Raw genomic sequence first — 22657 nt, 5'->3', positions numbered from 1 at the left:
TAAACTTGGAGCAAATTCTTGAAGAAGAAGAAGCATCTCCATTGTGAAATCTTTCTTCTCTTCTTCTTCATTGTGCTTGATTGCTTGTACACTTGTTGTAATCTGTTATAAGAAGGTTTCTCTGCCTTCGGTATTTGTCCGAGAAGGAGAAGTTATAATGGAAGAGTGAGCCGAGTGAAGACCCTTGGATTAGTCGCCTCAAGGAGGCGGATACCAAGTAAAATCCTCTTGTGTTAGCATTGTTGGAGTTGTGAGGGTGTGTAGAGAGGAGTTTCTTCAGCGACGAAGGTTCAAGTTTGATCGAGTGGAGCTATTCAACTTTCCCTTCTAGCTTACAAGGTCCTAACAAAAGTGGACAAGGATCGAATCTTGACGAAACTGAGAAACCGCTAGAATAGCGAATTCCACCATTTACTGAAGTATTTTTCGTCGTACTTTAACTTAACTTATTGTCAACGCAGCTAAATCAAGTAGTTGTTGGCTTGCTGATCTTTGACTGTTCTAGAGTACATATACCACTTCAAACTCTTACATCCTCATTAAATCCTACCTTCAACTAATTTCTCGCTTTCTCACTTGTCATTATTTCATATTGAAATAGTATGCCCATCAATTTCACATGAGCTAGCCATCACTAATTCCTCCTTATCTTTAATTTGTGCTGATCAGTACAGTTGGCAATCCCTATCTTTATTAATTACAAAATAAAAAATGCAGCATGGAAAGTTATTGATTTGAGTATAGTCATGATTTTTTTAATAATCTAAGTATCCATCCGATTAATCCTAAGATGATCAATCCGTTCCATAAAAGTTTTTTTTTGACTAAATTGATTCATAAATATTAAAGAATCAAGTTTGCTAGTATTAAAGCTATATCTAATTAACTAACATAAATGAATTTTATTGAATTGAATACTAAGTTTATATATTGACTAAGGTTTTGATTTATTTACAATCTTAGATATGAGTAAGATTACTAATGATTTACTTGCAACAAATGATAAAAAGTTTAGGCAGCGTTTGGTTTGGCTGTTTTCCAGCGTTTTCCATTTTCCTTTTCCAAGGAAAATGGAAAACGCTGAATGGTTGCTGTTTTTATTTTCATTTTTTGGAAAATGAACTCTCATTTTCTGGAAAACTAGAGAATGATATTTTGACGTTTTCTAGTTTGAGAATGAAAATTGGAAAATTGGAAAATGTGGCTACAGTACCTCTCCCCATCCTCCGCGTTTGGCCGCCCCCACCTCCTTCTCCCGATTTTTTTCTCTCCCGACATAACCTCCTCCTCTCCTCTTCCTATCGCTTTTCTATCATCGGCGTTGAGATCCGAGCGGCGGCTGCGCGAGTCGGAAGGGATGGGAGCGGCGGCTGCGCGAGAAGACGAGAGGCGCGGAGGTCTGCAAGTCGTAGCACGGGATCAGCACCGGCTTTATAGTGTCGCGGAGCGTCAATTTCTCCCCGAAAGCCTCCTTCATCACCCTTTCCATGGCAACCGTCGCCGAGGACGCCCCTCCGCCACAACCCCCGCCGCGGAAGACGCCGCAGAGGAAACCAGGAGAAGACGAGGACGAGGAAGATGGGGACGAGGGCGGCGCCTTCCCCAAAAGCCTGCTTCCGTGGTCGGAGAGGAAGCGCCAAGTATCGTCCGCGCAGAAGAGCAGACGGAGGCCATCGCAGGTGGCGAAGAGCATGGCGGCAAAGACGCCCCCGAACCAAACGCATTTTCCAGTTTTCTTTTCCAGAAAACAGAAAACAGCGTATAATACCAAACACATTTTCTGTTTTCTGAAAACTAGATCAGAAAATGGAAAACTAGAAATAGAAAATGGAAAACAGAAAATGGAAAATATTTTCCAAACCAAACGCCCCCTTATCCACTACAGTTTTTATGACGCAACAGAGTTGCAGAAAAGGGCAAGGGTTTGAATCTTGGCGAAGCCAAGTAATACCCTCCTGCGTCGTGACCAACTGCAGTTTCTCGATTTACTTTCTCACAGATGGTCGTGGGGCCGCTAGGGTGGCGGATTCACCTTTTTGCAAAAGATTACTAATGATTTACTTGCAACAAATTAATGATAATTTATTGATTGTTATCTCATCGTAGAAAACTTAGAATTGAAAAAATAATGATAAATGAAATTTTCTATTAAAAGCATGGCTTAAAATATATATTATATAGATAGAAAATTATTGAAATAAAGTGAAATTATTATATTATGGAAATTTTTAAAAATTGAAATGTCCACCATGGTGAGGCAGCAGAGCCTGACAAGAGGAAGATGGTAGCAGCGGTGGGGGTGGTGCAGTGGCCATGGCTCACGGAAACGGAGTCTGCTTCTCCAGGCCGTTGCCATACTCTTAATTTTGCAGGAGTCCAATGGCAATGGCAATGACTATTTATAAGAGGTTTCTCCCCGAAAGAGATATCGAGAAAAATAATGGATCTATCGCAGTAAAAATCAGAGATTTCGAATCACGTAAAAACCGACTCATGTGCTTGTGTTTTTTATTCTTGTATCTATTTCTTCAGTGGATTATTATTTTGCAGCAGCATTGGCAATGGCTACTTAATTATGTTGGGTGGATAGGATTGTTGCAACAATTAATCCAATTGTTGCGCTCTGTGGAAATTTCCTTTCATCAATCAGCAATTATATTGGTCAATAGATCAAATTGTTATTCATTCATGAGACGCCAACATTGACTAGCAAAACAAGTGGACTTTTGCTCATCATTCAATCATTCATGAGACGCCAACATTGACTAGCAAAACAAGTTGACTTTTGCTCGTCGTTCAATCATTCATGAGACACCATGATTGTGCATGTAGAGGTCGGTCAATTAACACTAAGGGTGCGTTTGATTCAAGTAATTGTACATAATCTTGGTTATGTGATTACCAAGGAATAAAACATAACTTTGGAATATAATATAACCTTCGATCAAAACCTTGTTTGGTTGGAGGTTTTAAAGTATAACTTAGTTTAACATTTTACTAAATTATCATTTATCTTTTGCCCATTAAATTCTACAGCAATGATGGCTGATGGCGGTCGGTCGACGGCGGCGGCAGTGGCTGCGACGGGCGACGGCGGCGGCAGGGGCGGATCCAGAAATAATATTTAGCGGGGGCTAATAATTTTTTTTTACAATATAATAATCATTCCATAATAATACTCTAAATCACTTTTGAGATCAGGATATTCCAATTCCCTTCTATTGTAACTTGCATAAAAAAAATTTTATTTCAGATAATAGAAAGTGTGCATTTAACTGGAGCATCTTCAGAAATCAAAGTCAATCTCCAGAATAACAAAAAAATCATATACAGAATAACAAAAGAACCTACCAGGACAGCATATTAATGTTGGTTGTGGTCTATGGACATTGTGGTCTTCGGATAAGAAAGAGGAGGCAATTGAATCCTGCGGCTTTTCATCTTTTGAAAACGTTGCAATATTTGCTCATTTTCAATTGTTAAAAAGATATCCTTCTCGATGTATACGACTAGACTGTCATTCATCCACTCGTCTCTCATTCTATTGCGTAAATCAGTCTTTATCGTCTTCGTTGCAGAAAATACTTTTTCAACGGAAGCAATCGCAACTGGTATAATTAATGTCATCTCAATCATACGATAAACCAATGGATAAGCTTGATTTTTTAGAGTTTCAACCATTTTCTGAACAAGACTTTTCAAATCTTTAATTTCAGAAAAATTTAAATTTCGACGTATATTATAAATAAAATTTTGAAATTGTTGTTCAATAACTATACAATCATTTTTAAAAGTGCACGATTATCAGTTGAAACGATCAATTCTTAAATTTATTATTCTATTAAAAAAATATCATAGAATATATCATAATAATTAAGATCTCTCCTGATCTATTTATAGTGCTCTGACGGATCTAAGGATATATCAGTCTTTTCATCTTCCTCCTCCTCCCTTTTGGTTTTCGGAGCCTGTACTGGCGATGATGCGGCGATCCCCTTCTCTTCTCTGCCGCATCTTCCTCCCCCGCGCCGATGGGCGGCGATCAGTCACCTACATGCCCAGGCCCGGCAACGGAGCTTCCAGGATCGTCACCCTGATCCCCAGCGACGGGATCGGGCCCCTCGTCACCGGTGTCGTGCAGCAGATCATGGAGGCCATGCACGCGCCGGTGTTCTTTGAGACGTTCGAGGTGCACGGGGATATACCCGCGTTGCCTTCGGAGAGTAGGTCCCCTGGCGATCCTGGCGAGGGCTTCATCCCCCTCCAGCCCTCGCCTGGGCGGCGGTGGGTGGCGGTCGGTTGACGGCGGCAGTGGCGGCCGACCGACGGCAGTGGGGTCGGCGATGGCCGGCGGTGTGGTCGGCCGACGGCGGTGGTCGGCGGTGGCGGTCGGCCGGCGGCGGTGGTGGCCGGCGGCGGTGGCGGCCGGCAGGCGATGGTGGGGTCGATTGGTGGCGATGGCCGACGGTGGGGTCAGCCGGTGGCGGTGGTCGGCGGTGGCCGGTGGCGGCCAACCGACGGCGGTGGTGACCGGCGGTGGTGGTGTTGGACGGCAACAGTTTATCAGATTGACAAATTGACATTTAATAAATCGTTAGGGGTAATATTGGAAAAAAAATTTCATAACCTCCGGAATCAACAAAAACCTTAGTTTTCCGATTCCTGATAAAAAGGTTATGATCAATTACTTGGTAATGAGCGATTACCAGGTAATCGATTATAACCTAAATCAAACAAGGTTTTTGTTGATAACTGATCAAGGTTATCAACAAAAACCCCAACCAAACGCACCCTAATATGTGTTTGTTGCCATGCATAGAAAAAAGTGGATTGTAGTCCCATTCTTCGTATAGCTAAAGAGTTTCAACACTTTGAAAATTCAATAGGATTAAAAATTCAAAGTGCACTTATTTCAAATCAAAAGTTTTTCTATCTTTGCAATTAATGTAATTTGCACCATTAATTACAAATACAGTGCAGTAGCTTGGCACTCGATAACTTTCTGTTACCATGACATATAGTCTGTATTTTTCGTCGTACTTTAACTTAACTTATTGTCAATGCAGCTAAATCAAGTAGTTGTTGGCTTGCTGATCTTTGACTGTTCTAGAGTACATATACCACTTCAAACTCTTACATATTCTCATTAAATCCTACCTACCTTCAACTAATTTCTCGCTTTCTCACTTGTCATTATTTCATATTGAAATAGTATGCCCATCAATTTCACATGAGCCATCACTAATTCTTCCTTATCTTTAATTTGTGCTGATCAGTTGGCAATCCCTATCTTTATTAATTACAAAATATAAAATGCAACATGGAAAGTTATTGATTTGAGTATAGTCATAATTTTTTTAATAATCCAAGTATCCATCCGATTAATCCTAAGATGATCAATCCGTTCCATAAAAGTTTTTTATTGACTAAATTGATTCATAAATATTAAAGAAACAAGTTTGCTAGTATTAAAGCTATAATCTAACTAACATAAATGAATTTTATTGAATTGAATACTAAGTTTATATATTGATTAAGGTTTGATTTATTTACAATCTTAGACATGAGTAAGATTACTAATGATTTACTTGCAACAAATTAATGATAATTTATTGATTGTTATCTCATTGTAGAAAACTTAGAATTGAAAAAATAATGATAACTGAAATTTTCTATTAAAACCATGGCTTAAAATATATATTATGGATAGAAAATTTATCGAAATAAAGTGAAATTATTATGGAAATTTTTAAAAATTGAAATGTCCACCATGGCTCAAAATCAAGTATTTGGCTTAAATTTAGCTCTTGCAGCATATACACATGTCCTCAGCCACTACGTAAGCTTCATTATTTCAAGTTGAAATATGTAGCCTTCTCATCAATTTCAGTCCATGTCCATGGGTCACTTAATTAGCTAGCTTTAAGATGATGCCCCCACGGGCTTGCTCACATGGTTAGCACAAGGTGATTGCTACCATGAGGCCTTGGGTTCGATTCTAAGGAATTACAAATGTCCTCCCTTGCGCTAGTCATGCTGAGAAAAAAAGGTCAAAATGACCGCCCGTGATTTACTCCCTCTGGACACTTGTGGGGCCGGGACCAGGGGCCGCTAAGGTGGCAGTTCCACCTTTTTGCTACCATAGGAAGCTAAGATGAACTTTTTCACCAAGGATCATAATTTTCTACATAGATAATGAGGCAAATTAATGAGTCACGTACGACTAATTCCTCCTCCTCCTCATCCTAATTAATTTCCACACCACAAAATTAATAAAGGGATTTTTTAATCACCCATAAGATAGAAGAAGCGATCGAGTGATATCAACTTGAAGATTAATAATTAGTAAACAAGAGTTTCTTTCTCATGGGAAGACTTTGTAAATGAGTCACTAAAATCATACAAATTGAGACCCGGATTCACATTAATCAATGACACACATGATTTATATATCCCAATTGATATATATACATTGATGTGCCCGGCCCCTTTGCTACTTAGTTTTTTCATGTTTTTAAGTGAAGATTTGTTTGCTATATATATGAACTTGCTTTATTTTTCAGTGATTAATTAACTTTTCGAATATTCTGTGGAAACTTGGATAGTTGTCGAGTAGTTGAATGCATGAGTTGTGTATTGAGCCACAATTTTTGCTCATGATCCATGTGATCTAATTAAATGTATGGTATGCCATGCATAAGTATTAATTAGTTAGAATCCATTGTTAATGTTTGTGATATTATAATTATAGTCATGATTACTATATTGTCAATCAATTAGCATGTTAGCCTCGCTGGTTAAATTGCAATCTTTAATGGTTTTATTATTTTTCCCAAACATCAATTGCCATTTTTAGTGAATTATTACTTTTAATCATGTCACTAGGTAAATTGTTCACTCGCATATATCGTTTTTGCTGTCCAAGGGTGACATTTTGTGGGTACAATATTCTACATCCTTCAAAACACAATGTCAATAGAAGAGTTCAAACCACAAGTTCTACTAGTTTGTCCTTAAAATTGCCTTTATGCTAGAAGAGAATTATGATGCTTGAATTTTATATTTTATTTCTAGGATGAACACCTTGTGATTATAAATTAATTGAGGACATTTTTTTTTCTTTTGATTTCTAGTTTGTTGCTATAGAGTACACAATCAATCTCTCTTAGTGGTAAATTGAATGCAAATTGTTGAATAATTACTTCTGCTATTGCACACAGATCTTTTTAATTAGTTTTTATTTTGGTTAGTTGTTTATCTTAGAACAAGGGTTTTAGAGGTTTGTATGATTAATTGTATTGTGCCTTTAAAGCTAAAAAAATTTATAAGATTGTAATACATTAATCCATACTCTGTGAATAAGAGCTTTGGGCCATTAGAGAGCATCATATAAAAAACTAGTGTCATAGAGATGAAAGGGAAAAAAAAGAAGCTAGCTAAAGTGGATCTATGAGATTATTAGATAAGATCTTTAATATAGGAGAACTAATGGCACAAAAAATTGCTTGATTTAGAAATTAAGCTATCGGTTTGAAATTGAATATTTCCTCTTGTTCTTAATTAGTTTTTGGTGTTAAATTAATGTTGTAGAGCATGAAATGCATTAGTTTGGATTGATGATGAATTAATGTTTCCTCCTGTTCTTGCAGCCGCAATGGCAAAGGCAATGGCTACTTTTGTTGAAAGAGTGATGAGTCTATTTCCCTCGGGCGGATTATTGCAAGAATCCAATTGTTGTGCTCTGTTATTTGTTAACCATGCAATACATATCACTCATTTAGCAGTGGTATCTCTATAAAGTTTATTACTTTACCCTACCATACGTCTTTTGTCTATGTATCTGAATTTACCTTTCTCGATACTCGTGAAGTAGTATCTAACCATTGCACCAAAGCCCTAGCGGCCGTGTTATTGTTTCCTTAGCTTTCTATAAAAGTTGACGATGAATTTAATTATGTAAGGAGGAAAGTCAGATGGTACATATAGGAAGATCCGAAAATTTTTATTACTATTTTTGATAATTTTTTAAATTTTTTAATATCTAGAGTATTTTTGATAATTTTTATATTTTTTATTTTAGGATTCTAAGTCGGTTTAGGATTTTAAATTTATTAAGATATTTTTTCTCTATATAAGTGTCTATTTAGTTATTATTTATGAATATATTTTTTAGAATGATAATATTTTTCGACAATGTTAAATTTTTCTATTTCCTAATATTCTTTCAAATCAACAGGTTTTAAAAGATTATTTTTAATATTTACAATCGAACCTATGAAATCAATATTATTCATATGATAATCATTATCCCACTTGACTTCATCAGGAAGATGCAAGCAATTTACTATACCCATAAACTTTTTTTTAGAAAAAAATTATTTTACCTTTAAAACTTTTTAATTTAAAATTTGCAAAGTTGAGATAATGATTAATAATTTCGTGATCTATTGGGAGAGATTTAACACCATGTACAAGCAACCCATATATGATTATTTCCTCATTTAGATGCAAGCACAAGTAATATATGATGATCACATTCTTATCTATGCAACATGCACATTGAGTACTCAATGTGCATGTTGCATAGATAAGAATGTGATCATATATATTACTAATTGAATTGTATCTTTTATGTCATAGCTTAATTACATTGACTTCATAACCATAATATTATTTCATTTGCAAAATATCACAAACATACATCATGCTTACAATGAAAAGCTCACAATTCTAAAATGAAAATTACTCATTATTACATTCATCATAGACTATATTTTTTTTCTAAAAAAACTAACCATTCACTGTTCTGTTCAATCTTATCTTGATTGTTACATAAATTTTATCATAAATTTCATCGACCTTCTTAAAGTAAGAGTACCTCCATTTTCTCTTGAACAGTAGAAGGACAAACACACTCCACAATCCAACCAAATATCCAAGTGCACTACTCAGATAAATTGATAACATTGATGATAACATTGTATGCTCCTCGCTTGTCGCATTGGTGTTGTTCTCATGAAAGCAACTCTTGTTTACTAAGTCTCCACAGAGATAAGGATTACCAATATAAATGGATGCATCATCCAATGTTTGAAGCTGATTCCCGATGAGAATATTTCCAGATAGGTTGTTATGAGACAAGTTCAAATGGCTCAAAGCATTTAGTTGTGACAAACCTTGAGGAATAACCCCTGATAAATTATTGAAGGACAAATCCAAAGTTTCCAATGAACTCATTCCACCAATACTATCTGGGATTTTGCCTCTGAAGTAGTTCCTTGATAAATTCAAACTGTAAAGTCCAGCAAGATATCCTAATTCTTCAGGAATCTCATCTGTCAAGCCATTGTTTGAAAGATCTATACTCTTCACAAGATAAAGAATAGACGAAAAGGTAAGTTGGTCTCCTTTTGTAACTAAAGTAATGCTTTCATTTGAACTCCAAAATGCATGTACGTGTTCTAATGTTTCTTCAAAGAGCTCTATTGTTTCTTCAAAGAGATCAGGTGATTGTGTTGATGTTGAAATCATTGTACTGAAATTTCCAAAGGAATGTGGTATTGGCCCCGACAATTTATTATTTGCAAGGTCGATAATTTGTAGATCTCTTAAATACCCAAGTTGTGGGTCAATATTGCCATCAAACATATTTGACCGGAGTCGAAGAATGCCCAAATAATGCCAACTTTGACCGATCCACAAAGGTATATTTCCAGAGAATTCATTTTCACCAAGATCAACAATCAATAGCCGAGTGCAATTTTGCAGTGACGAAGGTAGATGCCCTTTTAGATTATTGTTATTCAAGTGCAAGAACTTAAGTCTCACCAAGTTTCCAAGAGAGTTTGGAATTTCTCCAAAGAACATATTGTTTCCCAAATTAATATATTCAATAAGTGAATTGTTTTGCCCACATTGAGGAATTTGGCCATAAATTTGGTTATTGGATATGTCGAGGTACTCAAGTTTATAAGAATTGCAGACATTGGATGGTAGGCTTCGCATGAATAAAGCTGGTGGTAGTAGTCCTGAAAAATTATTGTTGGATAGATCTAATACATTTAGGTTGGGTGGCAAGGGGGGAATTAGGCCTTCAAGTCGATTGTAACCAAGATTTAAATTTTTTAGTTTAGTCAAACTCTGTAGGGATGCTGGTGGCAAAGTACCACTAATTTTGTTGTAGGAGAGATCTAGCAAAGTAAGATTAGAATGGTGGAACTCAGTAATTTCACCCTCCAACCAATTAGAAGAGAGGTCTAGATAATTTAGGTTGACTAGTTTCCAAATCTCAATTGGTATTGGTCCAGAAAGTGAATTATATGGAAGATAAAGACTATTTAGAGCAGTCAAATTTCCTAACTCACTGGGTATTGGACCACTCAGGGAACAATTAATAAGCCATAGTGTAGATAAGCTTGATAGATTCATAATCCCGACTGGGAAAGAAATTCCAAGCAAATTAGAGCTCATGTAGAGATGTAATAGATGATTCAATTTCCAAATTGTATTAGGAAGGGGACCAGAGAGCAAATTCCAGTTAAGATTAAGATCTGTGAGGTTGATTAAATTGCCAATTTCATTAGGCAATGCCCCTCGAATTCGAGAATGAGAAAGACGAAGAGACGAGAGGCTCGTGAGATTCCACAACCAGTTAGGAAAAGAGGAGTTGAAGTTATTCCAACTAAGATCGAGAGTTGTGAGAGAAGTGAGGTTATTGAGAGGGAAATTGACAGAAAGAGGGATATTAGTAATACTACAATTTACTAGATATAATTGTTGAAGGGAAGGTGCCATGTTGACTGCTGATATCCAATTATGGGAGGCAGAGCTGAGATTCAAATACGACATGTCCAGATAAATCAAAGAAGAAAGGCCAGAGAGCCAGTCTAGGCTACTGTGGCTAACATTAGGAAAATAATTTGAGTTGAGATCCAGATGAAGAAGATTAGTTAAGTTTTCAAGATGAGGGGGAATGGTTCCACCAAAGTTGGAGTCGGAAAGATCAAGATACCTGAGTTTGTGAAGAGAGCCAACAAGTGGTGGAATTTGGGTGCCCTCAAAGTCATTGGAACTTAGATTTAAGCTTTGCAAATGAGTTAAAGACAATAATGAAGGATGCAGCAGCTCACCCCTCAAAGCCGTCTCCCTCTCATTGATTTGGTGGGCGTTTGGATTTTGAAGGTTGAGCTCGGCCACTCGTACGCTGCCTGTTCTGTTGTGGCAGACCACGCCAGGCCAAGCGCAGCAGTCTACTTGGGCATGCCATGAAGACAAGCGGGCGGAAGGATCTTTGATGGCGGCTTTGAGAAGTAAGAGAGCATCCCTCTCCCTCTTCAAGCACCCCTTGCTGCTCACTCTCGCTTCTACCTCTACACGAAGGAAGGCGAGGATGATGAGGCAGCAGAGCCTGACAAGAGGAAGATGGTAGCAGCGGTGGGGGTGGTGCAGTGGGCATGGCTGACGGAAACGGAGTGTGCTTCTCCAGGCCGTTGCCATAGTCTTTGGTTGGTGGATTGTTATGTTTGCAGTAGCCCAATGAGAATGGCAATGGCTATTTATGTTGAAGAATGAAGAGTCTATTTCCCTCGATCGGCCATTATTGCAAGAATCAGTCGTCGACGTGCTCACTGTGGAAATTGGCATTCATCTATTAATTATAGCTAGCGAGTGGTCAATAAACAGATCGATCGATGGATCGATCGTTTTCTTTTGTGGAAATTAGGAGCTAGGATGGAAATTGCCGATATCTGCTTCTTCCTGCATGCCGTCGATGAGACGCCACATTAATGCAGCTGAGGTGACGGCCGAAAGAGTGACAAAATATACCGCAATCTAATTTCATGCATGTACTCTATTTTTGTAAATGCAAGTGGAATAAAATAGTTTTATTTTCTATTAAGACGAAATTAAATAGTTTATAATAAGGAACTTGTGTAGTTTAACTATGTTTCCATAATCTTTACAAACTAATTGATCTGTCTTATATATATAAACATGATATTCTGCACACTGCACGACATATCAATCGATGTCTTAACTATCAATTCAAGTTGTCAGTTTATCGGCAAGTTATAATGAATTAATTAATTAAAACAAGACTTAGCTTGTTGGATTGATTAATTAGGTAGATTTAATTCCTCCAACAAGCTAATTAAGCTAATTAGGGAAGGGGATGGCTGGTGGAGGCCGCCAAGGGCAAAAGAAAATATCTATGACAATGAAGGGAGATCGATGTGAGTGGCAACAATGAGTGGCGGAGGAGAAATCGACGACGACTAAGAGTTAAGAGTGCTCATCTTTCACGACTCTTCAAATTCTTCTTCTTCCTCATTAAATCACTCACTATCCGATATTGAAAATTCTATGATCATACGATATTGATGAGCAGACCAAGCCAATGATTCATAATGCAGGTAGCTATCTGAGGTGTGTATAGGTCACGGCAATGCAATGCACCACAATTTTTGAAGGATTGTTATTTTCCAGGCAATAACAATATGGCGATGGCGATTGCGATGGCGATGACAATGGCAATGAAAACCGTGTCTGTCTGGTGAAGAATCTATTGATTATTATTGTAATAATTTAGTTGTCGCACTCCGTTAAAATTGTCATTATTCATCCATGAACTCGGAGCACATGTTTAAGCCCATGAGGCACTGTTAAATTGATTATTACGAGATAAATCTTATTATAATGGGCAAACATTGAATCTCAATAAAGTTAAGAAAAATATTCTCCCTTATTAATCAACTATAATTTCTCAATTTATTTCATCACATATGATCGTAAGATCGATCGTGTAAGACCGTTGGATAATGAATTTCAATTTTTACTACAATTCGAGCGCCTGCTCAAGAATGCAACCTCCTTTGAGTACCACAAGTATTTTTTTCTCCTTTTTTCTATCAAGATGGAAAGGATCAATTTTCTAGTTTATCAAGTTTCAACAAATTTACTGATAGAAATATCATGGGGTTATTTGTCCCGTGATATTGTTGTGCTCCGTCTTTTCGTATCACGGGGCTAATTTTTCTTGACTACTCCTTCCTCTTGGGTGCCACTTGAATTTTTTTTTTATTAATTTAAGATACTTGTAATACTCTTTCTCCCTACACTTAAAATATATTATATGATCTTTATTTTTTATAATTGAATTTAGTATATGATGCAGGGGTGAAGCACGAGGTGTCGAACTTCAACAGGTCATAACTTTTGATTCAGGTACTAGAATGAGACACGGTCGATTTCTAGTCGAAGCTCTTTCAGAATATTTCACATGTACCAATCCCCTTTTGAACCATCAGACATCGTTTAGTGTATTTTTTGGAGGCTTCGAACATGTTTTTTACTAATTATAATAATTTTTTATTTTTAAACTTTTAGGGTATTTTGACTTTTTTAGCTAAAGTTTGGTTTAGGGTTTATTTATACATATGCTTAGCTATTTTTGGTTAACTTTTGATTATCGAATAAAATTTTCTTTTTCAACAAAAATCATATAGACAGCGACGTCACGGCTTCTCTTCATTTTTCCAACTTCTCTTACTTGTTTTATCTACAATTCTCTTTTAATCTTTCATCTCCCGAATAATCACTATTTTGTCCGGCGTGAATATATCTTTATGATTTAGGTTCTTTTGACTTGTTGAGATGACATGAACTTCTTCGCTCTAGAAGGTGAGGGTTTTTCTTATTGTTCTGGTATTAATGGTTTCTTCCTCTCAATCCTTGAAGTGGATATCTTTTAATTTCATTCTCGGATATATGTTAAGCACCTCTTAACCTCCAAATCTTAAAATTTTTAAGTTGATGAATCTTCTTTTTCGAATTCATCTTCGTCTTTTGCCAAGGTTACCTACTTCTTGAGATTCTGACAAACTTACGAGCTCATTTCAAGTTCAAGCACGTGGCACATGATTCTTTTTAATTGTGAAATACTAAAAATTAATTTTTTAATTAAGAATCAACCTCATTTAAAATTAATTAAGATGGCAATATAATTTGCAGATTCTGGATCTTATAATTTTAATTCATGCTCTAATTAACCAGCTAGGATTAGTTGTGGTATTAATTACTATAAATTACCTTAATTTACCTCTATATTTTACTGCAGTTTGTATTGTGGATTAGTTTAGTTGATGTTAATTACTGTTTACATTGTGGATTAGTTTAGTTGATACAGTTTTGGCATCGAGTGGTTAATTTAAACCATTATAAAATCACGCTGTTGCATTGAATCCAAAAAGCATATTCTTCTGTTAGTTGCTTGATATATAGATTTATCAATGAAATTAATAAATCTGTTCTTGGTTGTAAGCGCATGAATTTAATTAAATTAATCCATGACGGATAATTCGAAATCCTAATAAATGTCAATTCTATTCCAATCTTATTTCTAATTATTCCTAACTCAAGTCTATAAATAACATTGTAATCTTAATTTATTCGTTACATTCTTCATTAGTTAACCCATAGAACCACTCGACCTCACCATGCTGACGAAGCCCAAGTCTTCTAATGGAACTGCTTTCTCTTAGTATAATTTTAGATCTTAAAAATTTATTTGACTTAATATAATTAACAGTGATGATATTTGCAAGTTTATAATGAAATTTTATCCTAAAAATTTCACGGATCAAGATATGATTGCTTTGAAGTATATATGAATTGATACATTATAAACTTGATATAATATAGAATTTGAAGACTTCTACACTTGTTGAGTTGTGCCAGTAATTAGCTTAGTTAGAGTGGGTGATCAAAGTTTACATTATGTTGACTAGATTGATTCTATCTTACTACGGAATGAATTTGAATACTAGCATATCGCTCAGCTTCTTGAGATATATATATATATATATTATTCAATTTAATTATCAAAAGCATTTAATATTATAAATGGATATTTGTAATTGATTAGTACTTAAAAGAGATGTCTACAAAAGATCAAATATATATAATAATAGATTTGTAAGTGAGTTGAATTGGACAGATCAACTAAACTAAATGGATTAGTCATTAATTATGAGTTAATTTCAAATTATTCAAAAAATTTCATCACAAAACTATTAAAGTTTTATCGTATCATAACTCATATGTGAAAAAGTAAAATGTAATTAAGATAATAGTATTTTTGCAATTTCTCTATCTAGAAAAGAAAAGAGATTTACGTACGGTGATATATATATAATCAACCTTACAAATTAACAAAAAGAGAGGAAACAATTGATATTTTTTAAAAAATATTTTTCTCCACTTAATCAATCATGAATATAAGAATTTTGTTTTCTTTTTCACTTTTGTTTCAGTATTTGGGAAGCTAGTTATTTCCCCTTCTATCAAGATTAAAATAAACTCTTTTAGATAAATTGAAAATTCTCCCAAAATGAGCCACAGAATAGCTAGCAACTAATACTCTGAAGAGTTCATATCCAACCAAACATTAGTTTTATGCTTTTATCTTATGAAATATCAGAAAAATAATTTCCTTTTTTTTCAAAGGACAAGATAGAAATTTCGATATAGAGAAGCTGATGGCCGCTTCATTTCAATTCATTATGTAAAGATAATCTTTCATGGAATACTCGCTCCCTTGCTAATTTTGCCTGAAAAATAAGATCATGATGAGACAATAGCATCTTGTAGATGTAGTGCATTGTTCGAATTAAAGAGTTTAGATTGAACAATGAAGAACTTACCTGGTGTTCCCAATTTGTGAAGCTTGTTATCACCACAAGGAGTATTGACTGTGTTGTGGAGCCACACACAATGCCCACCCAAAGGCCTTTCCCTCTCAAATGCAATGCAAAACCAAGTAAAATAGCAACCGGAATCCCGACCAAATGGAATGCTCCAAGGTTCACATAAACACCTAAATGCTGCCATCCAGTCCCTCTAGCAACCCCTGATATGGTTTGGGTGTTTATTTATGATACGATATCTTGAGTAAAGTTTAAACATATGAGATGATTCATAGTACTAGAACAATTAGTTAGAGAACCTGAGAGAATCCCTTCTATATTTGCAGCGATCTACTGTGTCCTTTTTGGCCTCGTCGGTATGACTTTGATTTCTGAGAACTTTTAGTTCATATCGTCCACAATTCTAATTTGTTTTGGTATTTCTGTAGCTTCTGTTGGAATTTCTTTCCTTCAGTTCACGAATATGAACTCCATGAGAAACCTCATCATCACCGGTCTCTCACTTTTCCTCGGAATATCCGTTCCACAGTATTTCAACGATACCCTGGTTTCTTCTGGTCATGCACCTGTAAATACACACGCCGGATGGGTTAGTAATCTCTCGAAGCATTTTGAAATAACTAGAAAATTAGCAAGTTAAATTCTAAACGAACGAACAAACTGCTCTTGGCTCTCTACAATTTGCAAGTAAAATTCACATTTTGACTAGGCACCTAGAAACATTGCAAAAAGATAGTTTGTCAATTGCTCATAGCATTCTAGTTTAAATTTGTACAGAGAGTATTGTTATACTTTTCTTCGTATATATGAATTTCGATAAATCCTCATTCATCAACTTGCCGATGAGTATGTAAAAAAACCCTACATGATTGTCTTTCGAAGTATTCACAACTGATTAATTCAGCATTTGGAATGCAATTTTCATACTGTTACTGTTAGCAATTCATTTTTCATAGCCTCATTTTTTGCTTCATCCCCAAGCTTCTGGAGCCCGTAGGGACTATAACAAGCAATCGGTGATCATATCGTTTAACACCGACGGATAGTGTCATTCTTTGTTATGATTTCTGTCAAACGATTGTGCTAGTTCAATAGTTTTGGGTACTAAATGTTCATCATCTGCACCTGGAAACATTGCAAAAAGATAGTTTGTCGATTGCTTATAACATTCTAGTTTAAATTTATACAGATAGTATTGTTATACTTTTCTTTGTATATATGAATTTCGATAAATCCTCATTCAACAACTTGCCGATGAGTATGTAAAAAAACCCCTACATGATTGTCTTTCGAAGTATTCACAACTGATTAATTCAGAATTTGGAATGCAATTTTCATACCGTTAATGTTAGCAATGCATTTCTCGTAGCTGCATTTTTTGCTTCATCCCCATGCTTCTGGAGCCCGTAGGGACTATAACAAGCAATCGGTGATCATATCGTTTAACACCGACGGATAGTGTCATTCTTTGTTATGATTTCTGTCAAACGATTGTGCTAGTTCAATAGTTTTGGGTACTAAATGTTCATCATCTGCACCTGGAAACATTGCAAAAAGATAGTTTGTCGATTGCTGATAACATTCTAGTTTAAATTTATACAGATAGTATTGTTATACTTTTCTTTGTATATATGAATTTCGATAAATCCTCATTCATCAACTTGCCGGTGAATAAGTAAAAAAACCCCCACATGATTGTCTTTCGAAGTATTCACAACTGATTACTTCAGCATTTGGAATGCAATGTTCATAACGTTAATGTTAACAATGCATTTCTTGTTGCCGCATTTTTAGCTTCATCCCCAAGCTTCCGGAGCCCGTAGGGACTATAACAAACAATCGGTGATCATATCATTTGACACCGACGGATAGTGCCATTCTTTGTTATGATTTCTGTCAAACAATTGTGCTAGTTCAATAGTTTCGGTTACTAAATGTTCATCATCTGCATCTATTTGCAGTTCAATGGATTCTTGAATACTATCTTTCTGTCACCTCCTGCTGTCGGGTTGATCGTCAGTGTTTTTCTCGATAACACATTGGAAGTTGAGAAGTCTAAGAAGGACCGAGGCATGCCATGGTGGGTAAAGTTCCGAACATTCAGAGGCGACAACCGGAACGAGGAGTTCTATACCCTTCCTTTCAATCTCAACAGATTCTTTCCCCCAACCTAGCAAAAGCTCAGCTTCTTCGAAAGCACCGAGCTGCTTCATTTTGATAAGTGGTGCGTGCTGGCATATTCTTCATCAATCTCGGCAGTCCATGATCCTGCATTTTTGAATTAACATGGCTTAAGCCGATATCTGACCGCGATACTTTGGCTTTGATCTTCTTTAGTTGGCACCTTGCTGCTGCTCCTTTGATGTAGCTTATGCTGGTAGCTTCTGTTGTATTTTGTTTCATGTTTCCTTTCATTAGGAAACTGCTTCATCTGCCTGTAGTTCCCTTGGTTAAATAATCAACACTAGTCGATGCATCTATTTATCGTCGATTCGATTCCTTGAAGCGTATCGTATCGTAAGCTTATGCATCTTTTTCATTAGCTACAAACCTCTTGAGATGGTGTTTTCGATTGCCTATATAAACCTCTTCCTCTTGGTTGTGAGTTTCTCATTCATTCATGTACATTGCCATTGCCATTGCCATTGCCATTGCTTTGTATTCACCTACTTCTTCTTGGCTATTTGTTTTATTTTTAACTCCTTTGCTATGTAAATTTATTTATAAAATTTTAAAATAAAATTTATATATTAAAATAAATAAATAATTAAAAAATTTTATTATTTATGTGAAGAAATAAGAAGACTGAAAATTTAACTTATCAAGAAAAGAAAACCTCTCAAATTTGGATGACACACAGGGAAGGAACTGACAAACACACAAAACAGAAAAAGTCATAAACAAGGAAAAGCTGCACAAGAAAAAATGGCCTCTTCTGAAGGTACCAAAGTCCTTGTGCTTTGGGCCATCACTGTAGTCTCCCAGAGCTGAAATTTGTCTGTAAACCCTAAACCAAACTTGTCCTGATCCAATAAACATTTTTTTAATCATAAAATAAATCAAAACAATAAAAAGATGGCAATTATTGAGGAGAACAGATGCCACAACATAAAGGCAGTGGCAGTGCCAATTGGCAATGGCAGCTCTTTATTCCAAAGTTTTCCAAGAATTGACTGAAAATTTAGCCAGATTTCATATTGAGCTTTTGAAATATTAGTTTCTGATAATATGGAAGGAACTAAATTTATCAGCTGAAGCTTCAGGAGTTGACTTTTCTCTCTGAACATATTTCTAAAACAGGACTGTAGATTGAAGGCCAAGCAAACGTTCTTCTACTTTGAAATCAGAATCTGACAAGAAAATTTAACGCAATCAATGCAAAAATTTGCTTTTTTTTTCTACATGGAAGAAACAGAGAAATCTTAGAACAAGTGTTGGGAGAAAGTATGTGGAGTGAGATTGAGCATTCATCAAGCTTTTTGATCTCAAATCCTTGGAACAATCCTTCCTTTTTGATCTCTTTCTTTTCTTCTTTTCAGTTCCAAACTCCCCAAACACTTTCCCCAATGTAACTCATGAGCTTCCTCACTGAGCTCTTGCTCTCATGGCTGTTCTTCTCATCAACTTCATTATCTTCTTCTTCTTCTTCATCTTCCTCCTCTTCTTCTTTATCGTCATCAACGTTATCGTTATCATGGAAGTCAGTTCCATTGTCGATGGCCAATCGCCCTCCAGCCACCGCCGGGAACCGTTTCGCGTCCAACCCCGAGCCCTCCGCGGCCGCCAAGTCGCCGCCTTTCCGCGCTCTCTGCCTCCGCCGCCGGCCGCCGCAGCCGAGGTCGCGCTCCGCGCTCTCCAGGCTCTCTTCCACCGCGTCGATGATGAGATGGATGGCGTGCCGGTTGGGCGACGCGTCCCACCGCGCCCAGAAGTTCGTGTAGCACCCGAAGCAGCCGCAACCCAGCTCCGGGGCGTGCGCCCGCCGGCGACGTTGCTCCACCCACCACCTCCCGCCGCCGGAGAGCAAGTAGGCCAGGACCTCCTGCTCCTCCGCCGTCAGCGTCGCCACCAGGGCCAGCACGGCCGCGGGGAGCGCGGCCAGGTGGCCTTTGGGCGTCAGGGACGGGTGCACCTTCCGGCCTTTGGCGCTTCCTAGCTTCTTCATCGGCCGCCGGCGGACGGAGCCAAAAAAGGAGGGATTTTTATGGAAGGAGAAGAAAAAGGTGGCTGTTTTGAAGACTTTGGAGTAGAACTTGGCATTTGGTGAAGGAGAAGAGGAGAGTTTGCCTTAAAAATGTTGTAGTTTTAAGTTTTAACTTGTTTTTTTGATATAATTTTTTTATTTAGAAAATTGGGAAAATAAGTGGGCCCGCTCATTGTGATGGACTAGGGTTTGTGTAAAGGAAAATTTACAAAAGTGCATTTAATTAGGGTTTGAATTTTGTTCTTTTCAAAATTTTCTCACATTTTACTTTCAATTTAATGTGCGACCATTGCTTTCCTTTTTACCTCACCACTTCTAATTTTAATATGTTTATTATATTTCTTTAATTTTGATTTATTAATAATTTTTGAATAATTTTATACAAGCTATTAAATTTTTATTATTTAGCAAAAAAATTTATAATTTCTCTTATCATTCTAGAATTACTCTAAGAAGGGGAAAAAATCATTTGATGAATTGAGTATCACAATTCAAAGTTCAAAATTTACAAGGATTTTCGACCGTGAAAGTTAGCTATTGGGTGAATTACCATAAACATTTTCGGATTTACCTAATGGATGAATCAGAAGAAAAAATCATCCACCTCCAGAATTAGTTGAGTTTGTAATGAGTTTGGATAAAGTTATAGACAAATTACACAACTTTATAAAGGATTTCGTCTACTATACATTGTTTTGCTTGGATGTAAATTACAAAAAAAAGAATGTAAATTACAAAAGATTGATAGAATACAATACTTGAACAAGGTACAACATATTTCTCCATGAACAGAACCTTGGAAGACAAAGAATTGAGTTTCAACATTATAGCATCAATCTCTTAATAAGGTGGTGGATAGTAAGCACCAGGGTAAGACCCTGTAAAAAGATTTCAAATGTGTAAAATTTTGCTCATGCATTTCAGTAACTTCGACACTAGATCAAAAGATGATGATGATGATGATGATGCCTTCTGAAACTCACCTGGTGGGTAGTAAGGCTGTGCTGCTGGAGGAGGGTACTGCAGCAAGCTGGGCTGCGTCGGATAAGGAAGAGGATAAGCTTGTGTCGCGTAGACTTGCGGCGGCGGCGGCGGATAGCTGGAAGATGGAAAAGGATATGAGGCATACACGCTGACTGCCGGATAAGCTCCCGGTGCATATGGAGCATAGGCAGGGACATATGCCGGTGGTGGTGCTCCCGGCAAGTATGGTGGGGCAGATGGAGAGGTTGCTGCAGAGCTTTGCTGCTCACAAACAATTCAGATGGAATTTACTAGTGATCTCTAGTTGGATTGGATATACAGATAGTAAAGTTATCGAACTTACGAATGTAGTTTGAAAGTGCATGATGACCTTCACCTCTCCAGCAAACCTTCAAGACAAATTCAGGCAAGCTTCAGCTCATATAAAACAGAAGATAATTGTGATTAGGTCTTACTTCAAATGTTTGGTCTGTAGAGGCCAAGAATTGTCATCATAACCTTGGGAGAGGACCTTGTGCAATTGGATCCTGAGAAGAAGATGGATCATGGTCAATCCTTCTGAGTCTTAATTCAATAGGCAAATGCATATCCAGAATATGGAGATTCAAAAAAAAAAAAAAAAATCGCTATGTAGAAGAAAAGGAACTAGTTTTATCATTCCAGCAGTTGAAACCCTAGACGGAGTAACATGGAGCAATTGAATCCTGAGAAGAAGATGGATCATGGTCAATCCTTCGGGATCCTAATTCAATAGGCAAATGCATATCCAGAATATGGAGATTCAAAAAAATCGCTATGTAGAAGAAAAGGAACTAGTTTTATCATTCTAGCAGTTGAAACCCTAGACAGAGTAACATGGAGCAATTGAATCCTGAGAAGAAGATGGATCATGGTCAATCCTTCTGCGTCTTAATTCAATAGGCAAATGCATATCCAGAATATGGAGATTCAAAAAAATCACAATGTAGAAGAAAAGGAACTAGTTTTATCATTCTAGCAGTTGAAACCCTAGACGGAGTAACATGGAGCAATTGAATCCTGAGAAGAAGATGGATCCAGTTCAATCCTTCGGGATCCTAATTCAATAGCCAAATGCATAGAAGAAAAGGAAGTAGTTTGATCATTCTAGAAGTCGAAACCCTAGGCGGAGTAACGGGGAGCAAAATCAAACTTGGAGCTTGAAGAATCAAGACAAGGAGATGAACCTGCCGTTGCCGATGAAATCGTCGGCGGTGAAGGTGTTGCTGTTCCAGACCGTGGCATGCAACTCCCGAAGGCCTTCGATGAGAGGAATCTGGAACTTCTCCTGGAAGTTGGGGTTTCTTCCGCCATCTACGATCCCAAAAGTCGCATTTTAAAAGCAAAAGCAAAATCCCCTCATTTCGGACCGACCGACAAAGCGCGACCTTGCAAACCCTAAAAGCAAATCCAAGGCAATCGAAGGCACGCGATGGGGGAGAAAAGGGGACCAACCTGTGCAGGTGCGAGTGCGGAACTTGGAATTGGCGTATTCGATGCAGACGTAGGGATCCTGCCGCGAGAACAGCTCGGTGTCCCTCAAATTGCTGCATCCAACCACTGCTCCCCGAACAAAAGGCGGCCATCAAATGGGAGGTTAATCGATCGCGCGGAGGGAGGAAAAGGGATTCGTGGCGTCACCTGTGACCTCGAGGATCTGGCCTTGGATTCCGGAAAACGACGACATGGAGATCGAAGAGGGAGGAATCTGGGGAGGAAAGCGACAAACGGAGTCGAGGAAAAGAGC

General features: G+C 37.1%; 4 protein-coding genes across 4 annotated transcripts; 1 reads left to right on the top strand and 3 right to left on the bottom strand.

The window, feature by feature from the left end:
* Positions 1-8738: 8738 nt before the first annotated feature.
* Positions 8739-11554, bottom strand: LOC141835294 (uncharacterized). Its single transcript, XM_074722732.1, has one exon. The coding sequence runs from the start codon at positions 11494-11496 to the stop codon at positions 8791-8793; it is 2706 nt and encodes a 901-aa protein (XP_074578833.1). The 5' UTR covers positions 11497-11554; the 3' UTR covers positions 8739-8790.
* Positions 11555-16024: 4470 nt separating this feature from the next.
* On the top strand, positions 16025-18203 carry LOC141835295 (nucleobase-ascorbate transporter 1-like). Its single transcript, XM_074722733.1, has 3 exons — positions 16025-16060; positions 16133-16293; positions 17666-18203. Exons 2-3 carry the CDS (start codon positions 16168-16170, stop codon positions 17876-17878), a joined length of 339 nt encoding a protein of 112 aa, XP_074578834.1. The 5' UTR covers positions 16025-16060; positions 16133-16167; the 3' UTR covers positions 17879-18203.
* A 913-nt stretch (positions 18204-19116) lies between these two features.
* LOC141835414 (uncharacterized) lies at positions 19117-19973 on the bottom strand. The gene has a single exon (XM_074722868.1). The coding sequence runs from the start codon at positions 19867-19869 to the stop codon at positions 19240-19242; it is 630 nt and encodes a 209-aa protein (XP_074578969.1). The 5' UTR covers positions 19870-19973; the 3' UTR covers positions 19117-19239.
* A 592-nt stretch (positions 19974-20565) lies between these two features.
* Positions 20566-22645, bottom strand: LOC141835380 (elicitor-responsive protein 3-like). The gene is made up of 7 exons (XM_074722829.1): positions 22552-22645; positions 22366-22470; positions 22098-22224; positions 21348-21419; positions 21236-21281; positions 20892-21156; positions 20566-20786 (listed from the first exon to the last, which is right to left on the bottom strand). Exons 1-7 carry the CDS (start codon positions 22595-22597, stop codon positions 20749-20751), a joined length of 699 nt encoding a protein of 232 aa, XP_074578930.1. The 5' UTR covers positions 22598-22645; the 3' UTR covers positions 20566-20748.
* Positions 22646-22657: the final 12 nt, after the last annotated feature.

The sequence above is a fragment of the Curcuma longa genome, chromosome 9 (assembly GCF_044706935.1).
Source record: "Curcuma longa cultivar G26 ecotype Majalengka, Jawa Barat chromosome 9, ITB_CL_G26_1.1, whole genome shotgun sequence".
NCBI classification, from domain to species: domain Eukaryota; kingdom Viridiplantae; phylum Streptophyta; class Magnoliopsida; order Zingiberales; family Zingiberaceae; genus Curcuma; species Curcuma longa.
Note: the sequence above shows the minus strand (reverse complement) of the source record. Positions and strands in the feature narration are given on the sequence as shown.

Coding starts and splice junctions, on each gene's coding strand:
- LOC141835294 (XM_074722732.1), bottom strand. CDS start 11,496: ATGGCAACGGCCTGGAGAAGCACACTCCGTTTCCGTCAGCCATGCCCA.
- LOC141835295 (XM_074722733.1), top strand. CDS start 16,168: ATGAACTCCATGAGAAACCTCATCATCACCGGTCTCTCACTTTTCCTC. Junction 16,294..17,665: donor TAAATACACACGCCGGATGG/GTTAGTAATCTC, acceptor ATCTATTTGCAG/TTCAATGGATTCTTGAATAC.
- LOC141835414 (XM_074722868.1), bottom strand. CDS start 19,869: ATGAAGAAGCTAGGAAGCGCCAAAGGCCGGAAGGTGCACCCGTCCCTG.
- LOC141835380 (XM_074722829.1), bottom strand. CDS start 22,597: ATGTCGTCGTTTTCCGGAATCCAAGGCCAGATCCTCGAGGTCACAG. Junction 22,471..22,551: donor CCAGATCCTCGAGGTCACAG/GTGACGCCACGA, acceptor TTCGGGGAGCAG/TGGTTGGATGCAGCAATTTG. Junction 21,157..21,235: donor TGCACTTTCAAACTACATTC/GTAAGTTCGATA, acceptor ATTGTTTGTGAG/CAGCAAAGCTCTGCAGCAAC.